At 45.8% G+C, this 19,824-nt stretch overlaps 1 protein-coding gene and 1 long non-coding RNA gene across 3 annotated transcripts in view; one reads left to right on the top strand and one right to left on the bottom strand.

The window, feature by feature from the left end:
- Positions 1-432: 432 nt before the first annotated feature.
- LOC108785398 lies at positions 433-10,087 on the bottom strand. Its single transcript, XR_001941128.1, has 3 exons — positions 10,077-10,087; positions 5,538-5,539; positions 433-567 (listed from the first exon to the last, which is right to left on the bottom strand). It is a non-coding gene; the product is annotated as an uncharacterized LOC108785398 (long non-coding RNA).
- The window catches only part of PTCHD1 (patched domain containing 1), a 176,828-nt gene continuing 158,343 nt past the window's right edge, over positions 1,340-19,824 (top strand). The window contains exon 1 of one of the 2 annotated variants that reach the window (XM_018554454.1): positions 1,340-1,774. In XM_018554454.1, the coding sequence (XP_018409956.1) occupies positions 1,346-1,774 (429 nt within the window). In that variant the 5' untranslated portion in view covers positions 1,340-1,345. The remainder of the gene's footprint in view (positions 1,775-19,824) is intronic. The other variant, XM_018554455.1, reaches the window with a different exon arrangement.

Here is a 19,824-nt window from a genome sequence, read left to right on the forward strand (position 1 = left end):
ACAGCCCCTGTGGCAGTTGATTCAGGGAGGAGTGGCTGGAGAAAGGGGGGAGGATAGGGATGCGCGCTATAGATCATGCTGCAATACAAGACAGCTTGCTGATGTATGAGGGTTCTCTCTTGTATTATTGTGAATGTGCTTCATTTCTTATGAAGGCGTTTGTCTGGGGCTGCTTTCCCTTTTTTTCTAACCTGTAAGTTGTCTCAGCTGCACAGAGAAGTCCTTTAATTTCCAACAGGCTTGATTTGAGGGGGGGGTGGGGGGTAGACGGTGGTCAAGTCTGATGTGCACCCCGGCATTTGGTATGTGACCGCTGAATGCTTTCTTCATTTCAGACACGATCATGGGTATGGCTGCTGAAATACAGCCTATGAAGATTTCACTCCAGCACTCTAAGTGGAGGTTGCGGCTGCATACAGAGAGAAGCAGAGAGATTTGGGAATAGCCCAGACGTTTTTGGCTGCAAGGATTTTTGTTGCAGTCTTCTCCAGCGATGTGTTAGCAGTCGAAACAATCGCCTGAGACCAATGAAATACACAAAACTGTATCTCTGCGATGATCAGCCTTCTATCAGAACCATGGTATTCTCCAATTGCCATCTGTGGCTCAGACCTCATCAAAGTAGTGTTGGGGATTTGACACAGGAGGTGGTGGAAGAAGAGCGCCGCAACTTTTGAAGACATCTAACCTACCATTCATTCACCTTTTCTTGGACTTTAGTGGTGTCGGTGGTCATTTCATTGGAATTCTACCTCCTGCTCCTGTCCTAGAGGACGCAGCAATGGGACTTACTTAAGAGTTAATTTCTGCTTTTTTTTTTATGATCAGACCACCACCACCAGTTTGTCAACTGCCTTTCCCAATCTCTGATTGACAAGGGTCAAGTAAGCAGCATGCTTTGCTCGGTGATCCCAACCATGGCTAATGTCCAGGCAGTGAGGATGGACTTCCTTCATAGCCTGAAGCATTCTAGACGTCCTGTCCTCATCATGGCTAATTAAAAGTCCATCCATCCCTGAGAGTAAATACAGCAGTGGAGGTGGCTGTTCATACACAACTTCTAAGTTTTTGGAAGAACTGATAAGTTCCTGTAGCCTAAATTACTCTGATGCAAGCATTTTGGTAATGGGAGGCAAATGGAAGCCTACTAGCTAATGTTTTAACCAAACTACACTACTTTGCACAGATCTTTTGCCTTAGAGAGAAATAAGGGTATTTGTTTGGGTTCTCAGCTGCATAGCTCTAGGCTAGGTTAACTGATGAGGATACAATCAGTAGTCTAACGCATTTGTTTTTGACGTTTATCTTTTGATAAGGGAGCATCTCCGTATGTTGGTGATCCCTGATGGTCCTAGCAAGGCTCTGGGAGAGCCTCACATCTCAGCCTGTGCCTCTCCCCCTCCTTAGCTCCCTCTGCACTAGGATGTTGCGGAAGGTTCTGCACAGGGGGCTGAGAACGTGCTTTTCAAGACTCGGGTTTTTTATCGCCAGCCATCCAGTGTTTTTTGTGTCAGCTCCAGTGCTCATCTCCATTTTGCTGGGGGCCAGCTTCAGCAGGTATAAGGTGGAGGAGAACATTGAGTATCTGCTAGCTCCAAAGCACAGCCTAGCCAAGATAGAGAGGAACCTGGTGGATAGTCTCTTCCCAGTCAACCGTTCAAAGCACCGTCTATATTCTGATCTCCAGACACCTGGAAGGTACGGCAGAGTCATCATAACTTCATCTAGGAGAGCAAACATGTTGGACCAACATCACACGGATCTCATTCTAAAGGTAATTATTATGCTGCATAGCTTGCATGCCTAAACCACCTGTTAGCACTGCTACTTAGCATATCAATATCATTCTGGAGAGAAATTCCCAGCACACTTGAAAGAGATTGTCATTCCACAATAAGCATCTTTAAATTGGCTTGTGCAGAACACCTTTATCATATATTGCTACATTTTATATCTGTTTTCTACAGTGGCATGGGTAATATAGATACAAGCATGTGCAGACTGCATTAACTCATAGTAACTAAACAGCCATCTTCTTGAATTGTATTGATTGTTGAATATGCTGAAATCTAGGGGAATGTGATTGGCCCCTGTGGGATATAGCACAGCATTACTGGTCTTTTTAAAGGGTCAGTCCACCTGGAATCAATATTTTATTTTGCAGTAGGTGCTGGTATGCTGAATAACTCATCTGCACCATATATATTTTTGGGAACTCTAGTGGCAAATATTTTCACCTGAATTCCCTGGTCCTTACATCTACTGTGGCAATTGCAAGGGGGTGGGGGTTGGAGTTCTCATTTACGTTGCATTACGGTGAATACAAAGGGAGTGCCAGTGGGGTTTTATTTGCAGTGGGACAAGTGAGACTGTGGGGAGAGAAACAAGATTGTGTACTATGGGGGCAGAAACAAGATTGTTTGCAGTGTATACCCTAAAAAGCCAATAATCCATAAAGCTAACCAGTCCAGCAATGATTAAAATGCTATTTTTGGTACAGTAACATTTTATATGAGTCTACTGACACTGTGTTTGCTGTCACCAAAGTGTTTTGCTGTCACCAAGTGTTTGCTGTTACCAAATAGTACAGATGTGCCAGAACCAGCCAAAAAACCCAAATCAGGGTTAATCTAATCTGGTCTAATGCAACAGCTCGGTTTACAAAGTGCTTACATTTGTATCCCTTAAATCCGATGTGGAATGTAATACATCTTTATTGTGGCATTGTTTGGGCATAAAAATGGGCCCTTTGTGAAATGTAAATAAAAATGGCATGGAACATGGCAGATCTGGTATTTTTCATCTGAGCAGTCTTATAAAATGATATCAATGCTTTAGGGCAGGATCAAACAGGCATTTTAGCAGTGTACTTGACAATTAATGTATCTAGTGACTTTTACTGGCCTGCCACAATGTAACTTTCAAACATTCGTTCATGTGACACTGCCAGGTCAGTTTACATTCACTTATTTTGTACTGAGTTTTTCATTAGAGCAAGGATCCACATTGGAGAATCTAGGGTGTTGCTAGGTAACGTGTTCATTTAAAAACTGTGACGATGTCTAGGTGCCATTAGAAAGTACCGATTTGAAAAAGCCATACCATGCCCTGTCTTTCAAATATAATTTAACAGAGGAATAACTTTTTTATGATGCGTTCTTGTTTACTCCTATAAAGCCAGTCAAGTATAATGGGCAGTTATGGTATTGAAAAGATAAAAAGATTGTATCTGCATGTGTAGTGTGGCAAAAAGTTGAGACATGTACAAGTGATATTTACCTGTACAGTCGTATTACAGAGATAAATTGCTCTGGAGATCCAGTAGAACAGTCTCCACTGCTTGGCCATGTTGTGATGGTTTCTTACATACATCTTGGGATACCAAAGTCAAAATCTCTCTGCTGGAATAGCACTCTTCTTGTAGTGAATTTGACTTGCTTAATTCACTCTTATCAAATCAAAATAAATGAAATATCTTACAGGATGTGAGATGAACATAGAAGACCCACTTGCCAGCATGGTATTAGAAGAATCTGTTTTGGGTAGACACATCCTTTACGCCTTAGCTAAGGAGTAGTAAATTCATGTTTTTTTGTACATTGCATTCATTTTTATAGAGTGTGAGGAAAACATGTTGCACCTATTAAAATCACATCCTAGAGTGAGTAATTGCAAAAACATTTAATCAATGGAAATGACCATGTGTCAGAAGCAGTGGAAATTTAGTGGCACATTGAACAGTTATTTCATATTCTTGAGAGCAACTCTAACAGCAAGTGAAATCAGACAGTGAACTGCTAATGCTATCTGTCAAATACTGCAACTGTGCTAAACTCAAAAATCCCATTATGTGCACTGTTACCTGATTTCAGAATACCAATCATGGAGCTGGTCGGTGAATCTGCTTCCTGAATTTATATGTTGTAACTTCCTTTGTGTTTTGTGAAGCAAGTCTGCTAAACTTAGCATTTAAATTTTCTCTATGAGAGAATCAGCATGATGCCTCCAATTGATGTGTGGGAATAGTTCTTCTGTATTACAGAAAATAATATAAAATGGCTTCCCTGAGCACCAGATAATTAACAAAAGGGAATGGGTGGACTGGTGCATTATAGTTTTGCCTGGGAAATTCTCTGTGGGTTGGTTGTGCTTCTTTAAAAAAAATAATTTACATTTTGGCTGGGATGTACTTTTAAATGGACGGTCCATTCACACACATAACATAGCTTAAAGTGGACGTAAATGAAAAAGAAAAAAAAAAACTGACTTTAGGTCCACTGGTCTCCTTTGCTGTTGGGTGTCAATCTGACACCTATAGACATCTTCTTCAAATTCTGACTAGCACTGCTTTCTTCTACATGAGCAGTCAATCAGTGCCTCTGCCTCACAGAACCCAGTAGCACCTAGTCAAACTTCAAGCATCCCTGATCGAGAGAGAGGAAGCCAGAGTCGCCCCTATAATGAGGCATCCTGAGGCTGTTGCCTCAGCCCACACCTCTTTGGGTCAGGTAGAGGGGCACAATGTTTGCAGTTTGCCTGCCATGCCCTTTCCGACCAGAGCACCGCAGGTTGCTAAGAGCCGGGCAGGGACATGTGTAAGGGCCACATCTCCCCGGCGCCTAGCTCTTAGCAACCTGGGACACTGATCAGTCAGAACTTCAGAACTTCCCCGTAGCGCTGAAGCTTGGCCAAGAAAATAAACTGCATTGTACTTGCACCTCCGGTCTTCAGTGGAGTGTCCTTGTTACAAGTGGTGTCAGAAGTGGGATACACTATTGTACCGGCCAAGGACACCTTGAGTGTACGTGACAACTCGAGGATTGGTGAGCCCCTATCTGTTATGCTACAGCAAGCTATTTATGTTGGATTTCGTGTTATCTATCGTTTTGAAAGCAAATAAAACTGCATTGTACTTGCACCTCCGGTCTTCAGTGGAGTGTCCTTGTTACAGTATATATATATATATATATACACACGTCTGGAAATAATTGGACACTGATATTTTGGCTGTTTACCAAAATAAATTTAAAGTTACAGTAAATAAATAATCTGGGCTTAGAGTGCAGTAAGAGTTTAGGAATTATAGCTCTTTAATATGTAGCCCCCTCTTTTTCAAGAGACTAAAAGTAATTGGACAATTGATTTAAAAGCTGTTTCATGGACAGGTGTGCGCTAATCCTTCATTAATTCATCATCAATTAAACAGATAAAAGGTCTGGAATTGATTCCAGGTGTGGCATTCGCATTTGGAAGCTGTTGCTGTGAACCCACAATATGCGTCCACAGGAGCTGTCAATGCCAATAAAACAGGTCTTCCTAATGGTGGCCATACACTCTACAACCATCGCAAGACTTTAGTCTTGCGATGGTTGTAAAGGGATTAAAAAAACGTACGATCTGCCTATCTTGGACAGGCAGATCGCACTCTCGATCATCGCAAGCCCACCCCCCTGAGGGGCGGGCTTCCGATGACCGCAATGCTGAACGGGCGCTGGTTCGACAGAAGACGTGCGACCGTACAGTAGAAACGGTCGCACGTCTCCGTTCACACTGCTCGATTATCGTACGAAAAACCGATCGCATACGATTATCGTACGATAATCATGCAGTGTATGGGCACCTTAAAGGTGCCCATACACTGCACGATTCTCGTATGAGAATCGCTGGAAATCCTGCGATCGTAAGAGAATCGTGCAGTGTATGGAAGGCGTGCGACCGTTTCTACTGTGCAGTCGCATGTCTTCTGTCGAACAAGCAGGCCGGAAAACCCGCCGGGAATCGTACGAGTCTCGGCGAGTTAGTGGCCTGCTTGTTCGACAACTGCCGAACGGGCTGGTGTGCGCATACGCACACGGCCCGTTTGCAGTTATCGCAAGCCCGCCTCTCATTGCAGTCATTGCAGTCAGGGGGGCTTGCAATGATCGCGAGTACGATCTGCCTGTCCAAGATGGGCAGATCGTACTTTTTTAAAGTACTTTACAACCCTTTTGTCTTGCGAGGGTTGTAAAGTGTATGGGCACCTTAAGGCCTTGTTCACACCAAGCGCAGAGCAGTTACAGACCGGAGCAAAACTGCATCCAATGTATTCCAATGGTATTTTTTAGCTCCAGTTCACATCGCAGCGTTCAGTTCCAGAGTAGGTAAAAAAAACTGCAGCAGGCCATATTTTACCTGCTCTGGAACGCATGCAAATGCATCAAAAACGCATGCAAACGCCTGGAACGCACTGAAAGCCCATTTTAAACTAAAAAATTTAAAATTAAATGTTTTTAAACAAAAACGGCCCAGAACACATCAAAAACATGGCACAACCCACTGCACTGCGTGTGCAGAAACTCATGCAGATCTGCTCTGCATTTGGTGTGAACAAGGCCTTAAGCTGGCCATACACCTTACAATTATCTGCAGATTTTCTATGGTCAGATGGAAAAGGTGCAACCGATTCCTCAATCTACACTTAACTGTGTGGATAGAGTAATCTCCACCTGGGCCAATCTGTTGTACTTTTTCCATCTCACCACAGAAAATCTGCAGATAATTGTAAGGTGTTATGGGCACCTTTAGGCTGCAAAAAAAAAAGAAATCCATCAGAGAGAAAGCAGGAATATTAGGAGTGGCCAAATCAACAGTTTGGTATAGTCTGAGAAAAAAGAGCGCAATGGTTAGCTCTTCAACACAAAAGGCCTGGACATCCACGGAAAACAACAGTGGTGGATGATCGTAGGATCCTTTCTATGGTAAAGAAAAACTCCTTCACAACATCCAGCCAAGTGAACAACATTCTTCAGGAGGTAGGCATAGCATTATCATTAAGTCTACCATAACAAGAAGATTTTACGACAGCAAATACAGAGGGTTCACCACAAGGTGCAAACCATTCCTAAGCCTCAAGAATAGAAAGGCCAGATTTGACTTTGCCAAAAAAAATAGAAAATCCAGCCCAGTTCTGGAACAGCATTGTTTGGACAGATGAAACTAAGATGAACCTGTACCAGAATGGTGGGAAGAAAAAAGTATGGATGGAAAACAGCTCATGATCCGAAGCATAGCACAGCGTAAAACGCAGCAAAGACAGTGTGATGGCATGAGCATGCATGGCCTGCAACGGCTCTGGGACACATATATATATTATTGTATTAAAGGGCCAATAGAAATGTGTGTTTCTAATTGAAATAGCCAATAACAGCCTCGCTATTTATGTCCACGCAATCTGTTTTTTTTTTTCTGATGGCAGGAGTTGTCAGAATACAAACAAAACAGCAGATAGCAAGGGGAAGCATTAGCTCCCTTGCTATCTGCCATAATTTTTGGGTGGGTGGACCTTTAAAAAAAAAAATAATGGGATTGTTTATGTGTGTGTGTGTGTGTGTGAGAATGTCTGTGAGTGTGTAATATTGTGTCTTGTTAGTGTTGTTGAGGGCCCGTTCACATTAGTACAGTGCGTAAATCGAACAGTCCCATGCAATTATCGCAATGTGCCATGCAATCGCATCTACTACGCGTTCTGGTGTGGGAGGTGCATTGCGTTGCCATTCATTTGAATGGCACCCCAAACGCATCTCCAGCACCAGACTAGGCGGTGCCGCAATGCCATGCGTTCCATTGCAGTGCGACTTGGGTCACAACTTAATGATCTAGAGCAAATGTGGGTCAGGTGGAGGTTACACAGGTTGAGAACCACTGCTTTACAGGGTCAGGTTGTCTTTTAAGAGCACCAATGTTTTCTTGATAACTTGACCAGTTCTCTCCATGTATGACTAGTATAGTTATGTAGAGACTATCCACTTAGCAATGCAAATGTTTACTGAGGTTAGTAATTAAGGTGCAGCTGTGCTAGATTTGAATACATATGTACAAGAGAAATTAAAAATTGCGGATATTTTCCAGCGCATGGTTGAATTGAACAAAGCTTTATTTACTAAGCTCTGTGAACATTTAAGTTCTTAACTGAACATTCTCTTTACTAGGTGAACAGTGTCCACTTCTTTAATAAATGAATGAGGGAATTACCAACATATATTGGAAAGGAGGGGGGTGCTGGGATTGTTATCATAATTTTTCAATAGATAATTATTTATCAGATGGTTTGCCCTGCATCTATGTACAGTCTTGTATCACAAAGTAATCCCAGAATCACGACTAGTCTTTAACTACTTGTAGCGTTGATCAGTAACCACTGCGGCTTCCGTTTTGTGCAGTGCCAGACCTGCATGATTCACAGGATGGCATTAAAATAGCATGAATTTGCATATACATGACGGTGCGCTGCTCTATTTGTCTACTGTCAAAGCCAGGGTAGCTAATAGAAGAACTGCTCTTGGCAATAATTTATTTTGGTGTTTAGTGTATATGGGAGGCCATGTTTGCTATGATTTTTAATACACAAAAAGATATTTCATAAAAATGTTTTCATTTACTTTACTTTGTGCATCTTAATTTAAAATATGTTATTGCCATTCATGTTTACATTTTTTAACCTGCCTCTTTTAAAAAATTAGTGTAATTAGACTGTTCTGAATAAAAAACAGGACTAAGTCATTTTTTTAAATTAAATATACAGGAGAAATGTGCCTCTTTTATTACCACCAAGTAATCTAATCTGTTTAAAGATCAACTCTGGGTAAAAATTGTATTAACGCTTGCAGTGGGGCTACCCTCGCACTGCAAAGGTTAATAGCTCGTTTTTGCATAGGGTAAAAAACATACTCGCCAGAGCCTCTGAGCCGGCCAGCTGTAACAGTGCTCCCTCCTGCCTGTCTCCTCCACTGCTGCATGGTATGACCCACAGCATCCTCACATCCTATACACAGTGTATAGAACATGATGACTCGGGGACCTTAGACCGCAGCAGTGGATGGTAGAGAAGCGGAAGGGACCGGTCTAAGATAGGGTTGCCACCCGTACGGGTTTCACCCGTACAACCCGGGTTTGGAATCACGTGCCCGGGTCTGTGGCCACCTCCCGCCCGGGCACATGATTCAAACATTACAATGCCGCATTATACCTGCATTTCTTGCGGCGGACGCCAGGTGGCGCTGTCTCCTGTTCCTCGACTCTCCCTCCCTCCTATTTCCTCCGCGGCTGTAGTGGGAGGAAGTGACATCAGGGAGAGAGGGAGCCGTGAGGGACGAATCTTCCTCCGGCAGCCAGCCAGCAGGGGTGGAGAGCAGCGCTTTCATCTGGCAGACGAGTTTGGGGCCGCCCTTCTCATCTCCTCAGCGACCTGTCATCTCACCTTTGAAGAAAAGCAGGTATTTATTACATTTTTATCAAATGCAATATGAATTGGAAGGGGGGGATCAGTATTGCACATTAAACATGCCCCCCAAAAAAATGTTTTGTGGGGGCATCTTTTATGTGCAATAGTACACATCAAGGATACAGGCAGGGGAACAAAACCTGACACAATTTCTTTATAGGTGACACAATAGGAAATGAAGGTCGGGGACACAGATGTTATGTGATATATTTTAATACACACAAAACAAATAAAACGTATGTCTGGTGTTCTACTTAAGGGCTTGTTTCCACCTGCCCGCACATCTACCGCAATGTCCCGTGCCCGGAACGCACAGTAACATGGGATCTTGGTGCCGGTGTGCTGGAGACATCTGTATTGTTGTTCTGTTGTGAGCAGCGCCATCCGCAGTCATTACCGGCACCCGTTACTTTTGGCATATCTGGTAAGAACTGCGGCAAGGTATATGGGTACTGCTTTGTACACTTATCTACAGAATGCATATCTGGGGACCTGTGGCATACTGGTAAGTTGTGATTAACTCAAATGTCGTTTATTTACAAAATACATGCATAGTGTATACTTTACAAACAAATTGCCGTGAAGCGCTATAGTGTTCGGGTTTGGCCTGAAGAAAAGGTGGCAACCCTAGTCTAAGAGCAAACTGGCTCTAAAGGTTCGGGTGAGTATATTTTATTTTTTTACCCTAGGCAAAAACGTGCAGTTAACCCTTGCAGTGTAAGGGTAACCCACACTGCAAGGGTTAATAATTTTTTTACCTGGAGTTCTACTTCAATGAATATATGCTAGGGGAAATGTAGCACTGCTGTTGTATTACAATAGCAGTACAATACTTTATGTAAAATAAATAATTATATGGATCATAATTTGACACCAGGCATACAAGCTTGTACCCCTATAGCTGAAATGCAATCAAGCTTGGTGCCCCCTTCATGCCGCTTCCATCCAATGTGCTCTTTTTTCTGGCCTTTTTCAAGACTAATTTACAAGCTTTTTTTAAAAAAATAAAAAAAAGTAGTTGTGCGCTGCCACAGGGAACATGTACTAATGTACTAATACAAAACAGAATGTAAAAAATGCAGTTCACCATAATCCCTATACTTCTTCAAATAAGGGTTGCCGGATTTGGGCTAGAAACAGTGGTGTCCCAAGGGGGGTGAGTCCCGCACCGGGTGACACCAAAATGTCTACCAGTCATTTTGGTGTAAACTCCTCTTAAAAGAGAGCCCAACAGCGACACGAGAGAGAGAGGGAGCAACCGGCAGCATACCTGATCCTGCCGGGTCAATATGCCCGCCTCTCTTTGCTGGCATCCATCTCCAAGATGGCCGCTGGCAGTGAAGTAAATCACCACACATGTGTGATGACGTCACACTGTGGACGTCATAACACATGTGCAGCGGCCACACCAGGTGACACCCACCCTGGTTAGAAATGTGTCTGAATTTGTCAGTAACTTGCTTGATTTAACTCCCTCCTTGTGCTGATGATGTTTTGGTTCAGCTGGATAATTTCATATCAAAGCAAAATTTCATGTGATGTCATTGGTTTCAGAAGTCTGAACAGAGTATTACATATACTATGTTATATATATATATATACGCATTGTTATATGCATAGTTTCTTCTGGTGTCTACTGTACACTAGTTAATTATGCCATTGCCAATATCTAACAGTATTAATGAGACTGCAAACTGCCCATTTACTGGCAAAGTCATGCTTGTGTGCAACTTCAAGCTCAATAGACTCACCATTTTCTCTGACTCACTTGCTCTATACTTTACACAGGTTTGATTTCAAACTAAATGATCCCTCCAAAGTAAAATGTGAGATTCCTTTGCATCATCTCGTATGCATGCCATAATGGTATTTGAAGCTAAAAATAATGTAATCTAAAGCAGGCAAAGAACTACTGCATTCATTTTATGTAGTGTTCTGCCTGCCCTGTACTTAAGTTCCTAACCTCCAAATTTGTTTTGTGGAGAGGGTATCAAAAAAACACATCACCAAAGTATGTGAAATGGGCTGAAATATGTTTCTATGCATGTGGCAGTTAGGCATAGTATTTCCCCAATGTTCAAAATGAAGAGTGAGTATAGTCATTGCACAATTTAGGAATGCATCAACTTACACAATGAAGAAACAAACTGTATTGTGTAAACCATAAGGATGTATCTAGTGTTTTTGCCACTTAAAGATGAAGTTTAATCTGCCTTTATTTTGACCTCCCTAATCCAGGCACCGGCTGTGGCCTTAGGCTGCATCTTTTGGGTCATGTGGGGGGGACAGCAAGCACAGCGGCATGTTTGCAGTGTTCCTGCCGTCCCCTTTCCAGTTAGAGCGTCCCAGGTTTCTAGGAGCCAGGCAGGGAAATGTGTAAGGGCCAAACACATTTTCCAGTCTAGCTCTTAGCAACCTGAGATGCTCTGGCTGGGTCTAGCTCAGCTCCTAGCAACTAGTAACATCACTGGTTGCCAGGAGCTGAGCAGGATGCTCTAGCTGGCATCCTGCCCAGCTGGGAGGGGAGATGATGCAAATGCCACCACCACCCGGCCACCCCATGGGCGAAAAAGGGTAGGGACGCCCCTGATTATTACATTTTTAAATACAACTTTTTTGTTTTCATTGTGTACCTTATTTTACACTCAATGATGTCATCACGGTGTCTCTGTGCTACTCTATGCAGTGTAAGCAAATGATGGCTGGTGGGGGAGGGGCAGGGTGTTGTACATAGCTTCATGAAAACATCACATTTCTCAAGAGCCGGCAGCTGTCTCTTGAGAAATGTTATGCAAATATCAAAATGCCTTAATGGGTGGATGTCAGTATGGAGGAGTGGGCATTCCTAGGCAGGCTGCATTTGTATGACTGCCTCAGGTAATGCCCACATATGCTGAGCCTCCGTAATTAAAGAACTGAAATCCAATGAATGAAGGGGCAGAGCAGGGACAGTCAAGCTAGGGTGGAAAGAGCTAGATGATCCTGGATGTCCTCCAGCCAGTAAAAGAGGCAGGCTTCATCTGACATGCTGCATCTTCTAATGTTTACTGTGGGCTTATCACAATATGCAGTGAATTAAGTGTAAGCATTTTCAGGACAGGAGAGGAGCTTGTACAACTGTGCAAGACTAAAGGTGGGGCTGGAGTTCAGCTTTAAAACGAAGCCCAACATGGTTCGGCAAAACCAGTCATTTCCTGTCATTTCAACATCTAATATATTTAGCCCGGTGCCCATAATAACCTCCTGACATCCATAATAAAGTGCGAACACTGATTTTATGAAAATAATGCTCCACAATATACATTACTAAGAGAAGGCTGAATAGTATATGACAGGAAGGAATATGTTCCGCAAAGTCACATGGCAATGTCTAACAAGATGCAGCAATTGTTCACATATCATTTAAAGAAGAACTCTGGGAAAAAACTTTTATTAACACTTGCATTGTAAGTACTCATTCACACGAGAAAAGGCTGGCACGTACAGATCTGTGCTGCGTGCACGGCCGTATCGGGCAGCTCCCGGGAAGGACAGGTGCTGCGTGTGATTAGCACACAGCCCCCGTCCTTCTCTATGGGAGTACACGGCCATACGCCGCCCTACGCTCACCTGCCCTGCACGTCCGTGTGGGTGTCCGTACTCGTATGCTGACAGGATGGATCCTGTCTGCGTCCAAACCCGAGACACCCGCACCTGTACGGACCTACACTTGGGGTGAGCGTAGGGCGGCGTATGGCCGTGTACTCTTTGTCTTCCATTGAAGGAAGACATTGAACATAGGGGTGTGGGGGGGGAGAAAGAGGATCGGGCGGTGCTGGTACGGTAAAGTGGGGAGGAGAGGGGGAAGTGAAGAATCAGTTGTGGGCCAGAAGTATGTCACGTTTAAGCATGTTTCCCATCTGGCCCCATCTAACTATCCAGGGAGTTCTGCTTACAGCTTAGGTGACGAGTTGGTATTCTGACAGATCTAAGGTCTTGCACAAGGAAACGTTCCACAAATATGGCATGGCCTTTCACTCCACCATAAGTGTGCTGTATTCTGGTGAGTAGAGATACTCCAACCAGTAAAACCAAGTTTTGCGGAACGCTCTATCTCTATGGTGTAGTGCGGCAGTCAATTCCTCCATTACGCGGATCTAGTCCACCTTGCGTAGCCACATACCCACTGTAGGAGGAACACAACACAGAGGAATACAGGCCCTGGCTGCGTTGATCAGATGCATCAGCAGAGATTTGCAGTATCGGGTCTTTGACATTGGGCACAGGTGTAATAATAGAGCCGCCGGGTCCCCAGTCAGGGACACACCTGTAAGTTGTTTGATAATTCGAAGGACTGCATCCCAAAACTCCCCGAGGCTTTGGCAGGACCAGAAGATGTGGAGTATCGAACCCCCCTCTCTTCCACATCTCCAGCACGTCAGCGGGGTCTGAGGGAACATTTTGTGAAGCTTGGTGGGAACGATCTGGTAAGTATTTTGTAACCTGTTTCTTGTATTGAGCTAGCTATCGAGGCTTTATGCGAAAAATGCAATATGAACTCTTTTTGGTCTTGTGTGAAGGTTTTGGTCAGATCTCGTTCCCACTTTGCTATGTAGCTAGGTTCAGGGTGGTCAGCCAGCCAAATTATAAGGGCATATGCCGTGGACAGACCATGGTCAACATATCCGCCTGCCCAGTAAATGTCCTCAAACGGTGTTAAGTCCGTATGTGGCGATTGGGGAGCACTAGATCTTGAGAGGAATCTACGTATCTGAAGGGCCTGCCACCTCAATAGTGGTGGTGTAACCAGGCCACTCAGTGAGTCGAGACAGATAGGATTTTGAAACACTTGAAAATGTCCTATCCTAAATCTATTTGCTTCCACCAGGCGTCTGAAGGAGCTGTCTGCCAAGCTGGGGGCGAAGGCTGGGTCACCTACGACCGGAGACATAATAGAGGGAGAGGCGCTGTCTGGGAGTAGTGTAGCTGCCGACTTAAGCGCCCGTATTGTGACACCCGTAAGCGGATGATGTAGTATGCCTCTTGGTAAGGGTGAGGCAGTCCATAGTAGCCCGGCCATTGGCAATGAAGAGGTTGCCTGTTCCAATTGCAGCCAGCGTTTGTCTGAGGACACGTTACACTATTCAAACGCTCGCGCCATATGCGCAGCCAAATGATAGCGAATGGGGTCCGGAAAGCCGATCCCCCCCTCTGGACTTGGGCAGAGCCAGTAAAGATCTGTTTAACCTGTGGGCACCATTCGCCCAAATAAATGAAGCAAACTCTCTCCGCACTAATTTCAGAAACGTCATTGGGATTTGCACTGGCAAGGTTTGGAATAGGTAAAGTAGTTGTTGTAGAATATTCATTTTCAATACACTATTTCTCCCGAACCACGAGATGGTACGGCCCGACCACTTGGCCAGATCACGTCGAATATCGGAAAGTAGTGGCGGAAAATTCAGCTCAAACACTTTGGCAATGGAAGGGGACAGCTTTGTCCCCAGGTAGGTAATGTGTGAGGTCGACCAACGGAAGGGGAATGCCGTCTGTAGGCCGGAGAGAGTGGTAGGAGCTACCGTAAGGTTGAGTGCCTCGGATTTCTGCAAGTTAATTTAAAAATTTGAAGATTCTCCATAAGTCTCCAATTCAGCCATCAGGTTTGGGAGGGAGAGAGTAGGTTTAGTCAGTATGAAGAGGAGATCGTCGGCGTACCCTGCTATTTTGTGTGTCCTAGTGCCGGGGAGCAATCCCGTGATGTCTGGGTTGTCCATAATTTTACACAGTAGGGGTTCCAGCGATAAAATAAAAAGTAGCGGGGAGAGCGGACATCCCTGCCTGGTCCCGTTAGTCAGTGGGAAGTAGGTGGAGTAGGTGCCATTAACTCTAACACGGGCTGTAGGGGTAGAGTATATAGCCGATATCCAGCTGTGTAAGTTGTTCCCAAAACCCATTGCCCTAAGTGTTGCATGAAGGAACGACCAGTCTACCCAGTCGAACGCTTTTTACACGTCGGTTGATAAGAGAATGGTGGTGATGTGTTGTGAGGTGGCCAGATGAATCGCATTCAACACTCTGACTGTGTTATCTTTGGCGTCTCTACGTGGCAAAAAGCCTACCTGGTCTGTGTGGATGAGCTTACTGACACTGTGTAGTAATCTATTGGCCAGGATTTTAGAGAACAATTTCAGGTCTATGTTTAGTAGGGATATCGGGCGAAAGCTAGAGCATAGGGAAACGTCTTTTCCTTCCTTAGGAATGACCGTGATAGTTGCTCTGAGTGAGTCTGCAGGAACGGTTTGGCCGGTGAGGATGGAGTTGTATGCCTGGAGAAATGGGTCAGTCAACTGGTCACTGTTTCATCTGCTTCAGGGCCTGTGACCATTCTATGGCTGTGATGGGAGAGTCAAGTTCCGCTGCTTCTTCTGGGGATAGGCAGGGCAGCTTCGTTTGGGCCAGGTACATCTGAATTTGGGAGAGGCGACCAGTGACTCATTCTGGGGATCGTGAGTCTTCTAAATTGTAAAGTTCTAGGAAAAAGTCTCTGAGCTATGAGAGCTATGGCCTCAGAACTGGACAGGAGTTTACCGTCTCGCCCTGTAATGTTGGGGATAAAAGTTTGAGTACGGAAATCCCTGAGTGCTAGGGCTAAGGACCTGCTAGGCTTGTTACTGTATTCAAAGTATGCTCTTTTGACCCTCACCTGTTTTGCTTTGATCTTGCCTAGCAGTATGTTGTTTAGTTTCTGACGTAAGGTCCAGAGTTCGGCCTCCACCTCTCTGGCTTGAGTTTGTTTGTGGCTGGTCTCCAGCCTACTAATTTGCCCTAACAGCGATGAGATTACTTCATTACGTTTACGTTTTGCCTGGGAGGCATGGGCTACGAAGGTACCCCGTATACAGCATTTGTGAGCTTCCCAGATAAAGAGGGGGGAGGACTCTGGAGGTTGGTTATGCTGGTAAAATTGAGTGAGGTCTTGCTTAACGCGGTCTGTCAGTAAGGGGTCATCCAGAAGGAGATCGTTAAGTTGCCAATGCCAAGGTCTGGGCCCCTCTGAGTGGAGAAGCACCTCCATCAGGATCGGGGCATGGTCAGAGATCGTGAGGACATCGATAGAGGTGTGGCGTATCCTATGTAGGTCTCTCTGTCTAACTAGGAAGTAGTCTATTCTAGAGTAGACTCGGTGTGCGTTGGAGTAAAATGAGTAGTCACGCTCTCGTGCGCCACACATCTACCAGGTGCTCGGAGTGTAAAGTTTTCCGCAGTCGTCGGAGAAAGGTATAAGAGAGGTGGGAGGCGTTTCTGGAAACATTAAAATTGCCCCCCATAATAAGAGTCCCTTCCACGAAGTCTGCTAGAGCCAGAAAGCATGCCTCCAAGAAAGCTATTTGACCAGAATGGAGGCAGGACAAGAAGACAAGGACTGGGAGAGTAGACAGAAGACAAAACACGTATGCACTATAAACAGTAGTAAACTTTAAATTTTAGAACTTTAACACTGAGCGAAAACTAAAACAGCCCACAACGCTATCAGCGAAGCGGCGGGAATCTAAGTGGGGAAGTGAAAAGCAAGGGAACACGCCGGTGTGCTCACCTGAGTACCCTATTATATAGGGTCACCCCAAAGTGATAACATAACGGAACAACTTATCTATAGCAACCTAGTAGGATCAGTGAGAGGAGTAACCGACCACAAGTCCCTTACTTGCCCCGGAACATGCCGGTTAGCATTGTAATGCTCATGAAGGTGGCTGGTCTGTGTGATTACCTTATAACCCCTCCGTGCTACCGTAATGCATCGACACCAGGCCCCTATGCATAGATACGTTCACGGCCTCTCGCTAGAGCCAGGGCGGGACATTAGGTAGGAGGTCTGGGGGCCAAGTCCAGAAAAGCCTGAGCCACCCGGGACGTGCCCCCCGACATAGGGAGAGTGGTATAAACTAAGGACCTGGGGCCTGGCCAACTCCGAAACGGTACCTTGAGCGTCCTCTGCGCTGCCTCTGGGGTCTTGAAACCGCTGGTAGGTTAGGCCTCGGGGCGGGGGGGTCATCAGCCAGTCTGGGACATCGATGGGCTCCACGTCCAGGAAGGTGAACAGCTCTGGGAGTTGGTCTGGTGTCATCAGGAAGAAGGTGGCTCCGTCCCTCTGGACTTGGACGTAGATGGAATGGGTGACCCCATTTGTATGATGCCCCTGCCGATGAGATCTGTGTAAGGAGCGGGCGAATCATGCGTCTGAGGAAGAGTGTATGTCTGGACAGGTCAGGCATCTTCGTGATCTGCGCTCCATCAAAATCCACAGATTTTTTAAGCCATGCTTGCCTCATTATGGCCTCTTTTTGCATATAAAAATGAATCCGACACAGCACGTCCCTAGGGCCAGTGCGGTCAGAGCCCCTGGGGCCGTTCGCCCTGTGCACCCTATCCATTTCTATAGGCGTCTGGGGGTCTCTGTCTAGCAGTTGGTTCAGGATGGCTTGTATCGTGGACCGGAGATCGGCCCCAGTGGTGGATTCAGGGACCCCCTGCAGGCGTACGTTGTTCCGACGGTTTCTGTTCTCACCGTCATCCATTTTTAAATAGACTAAGGCCTGGGCCCTGTTCTGGGCTGTGACCGCGGCCTCTAGTGCAGTGACCCGTCTGTCAGCTCAGTATGGGACAATTCCACTGCCGACACTTTTTGTTCCAAGCCGGTGACTGTTTGAGACACCCCCTCGATCTCTTTGCGCAGTGCTCCTTCCACCTGTTGTGCGAGACGGCTAACATCCACCTTAGTGGCCAGCGAGCTAAAGAGAGCTCTGATATCCTCCCCCAATACCGAGGCTAGCACCGGGGATATCAGCGGGATCGAGTCATCGGGCTGCGATGCGGTGGTGGGTAGTCTGGGTGACCCGATGGGAGATCGGTCACGAGCCGATGAGTCCATGGGATGAGGGGCTTCCACCTGCACCGACTGACCTGATTGGGAGAAGCCCGCCATGCGGGGGTTAAGATGGCTGCTCGTGTTCATGTGGGTAGATGCGTCTGCCGGGGGTCTCTGCACTGCTGGTAAGAAATAGCCGGGTATAGTCCACCGGGAAGTCTGTTTGCGGGTTCGTGTCGATTTCCGCCTACCAATCATGGGGATTATAGTAAGTTCACTGCAATCAGTCTGCTGTTTCAGGCACTCAGGGGAGCAAAGCTCGGCTCAGCACGTCTCTACGGCTCCATTGCTTGGCCACGCCTCTCATATTTTCTTTTTTTATATTTCACACAAGTGTTTCTTCCATAAATAACTTCTTTAAAAATTGGCTTTTTTATTTATTTACCTAAATGTTGACTATTTGTGATGCCCGTGAAGCGTAATGGCCGCTAGATCAGTAGTTCTCAACTGAGGGCCTGGTCAGTGGCATCACAAGGGGGGAGCAGCCCGTACCCGGGTGCCACCATTGGAGGGGTGACACCAAAATGACCAACATCTGGTTCGGCTGAGCTGAACCTCCGGCAAGCTACTCGCTGCTGTTCGGCCTATTCTCATAGAGGTCGAACAGCAGTGAGTGAATAGCCGAATGCCGCCGAGTGCTGCCGGCTCCGCTATTCTGCTCAGTACCTCTGTGGTACCGAGCAGAATAGAAAAACTGTAAAAAAGTAAGTAGAAAACGATTGGGTGGAGCTAGCAGTGACAGCTAGCCGCACCCTACTGTTTTCTATTGGCCGGGACCAGCTGTCATTACAATGAGAGCTTGTTGTAGACGGCGGTGATATCAAAGCCGCCTCCGCTAAGCTCTCATTGTAATGACAGAACAGCGTCCCTGGTTACTGGGTTCTGTTATTACGATGAGAGCTTAGCAGAGCTGGCTTTGATATCACCACCGGCTCCGACAAGCTCTCATGACAGTTCAGCATCCCCTGGTCACTAGGTAACCAGTGACGCTGAACTATCATTACACACTGAGAACTCGGCGGAGCCGCCAGGTTCTCAGTGTACTGACAGATCAGCGTCCCTGGTTACCTGGTAACCAGAGGACGCTGGTCTGTCTCTGCATGCAAGTGGCCGGAGCCAAGCGTGAGATGACGACTGGCTCCACCCAGCTGTCAGTAGCAGGCTGTCGGCCAGCCTTGGCTTTTACCTAGGCTCATTCGAGACGAAGCATATGCCTTCGCTCGGCCAACTTCGGGAGCTGTACGGGCTATAGTGAATAGCCCGTACAGCAGCCCTTCCCTTCTACTGAACCGAAGGGGTCCTGGGGCCGAAGCTAGCTGAAGGATCAGCCGAAAGATTAGCCGAAGCTATGGCCAGATCCTTCGGCAGCTTTGTGAATAGACCCCTAAGTCTTTTGAAAGCTTTGTTTGTGAGTTTTTTCCCCCTCGTCATTAACATTCTCTCTCACTCTGTCTCCCATTTTCTTTCTTACTGGTTCTCTCTTCCTAAAATCTTTCTCTCTTTCCTTATCTCTCTCTCTCTCTCTCTCCCTCCCTCTCTCTCTTGATTTCTCCTTTACTCTCTCTCTCTCTCTCCGGCTCTCCCTCTCTCTCTCTCTCTTTCCCTTTCTTCTTCTTCTTCTGCTTCCTTCTTCCCCCCCCCCCCTTCCCGTTCCCTTTCT

This window comes from Nanorana parkeri, unplaced genomic scaffold, assembly GCF_000935625.1.
Source record: "Nanorana parkeri isolate BGI_ZX_2015 unplaced genomic scaffold, ASM93562v1 scaffold159, whole genome shotgun sequence".
NCBI lineage: Eukaryota > Metazoa > Chordata > Amphibia > Anura > Dicroglossidae > Nanorana > Nanorana parkeri.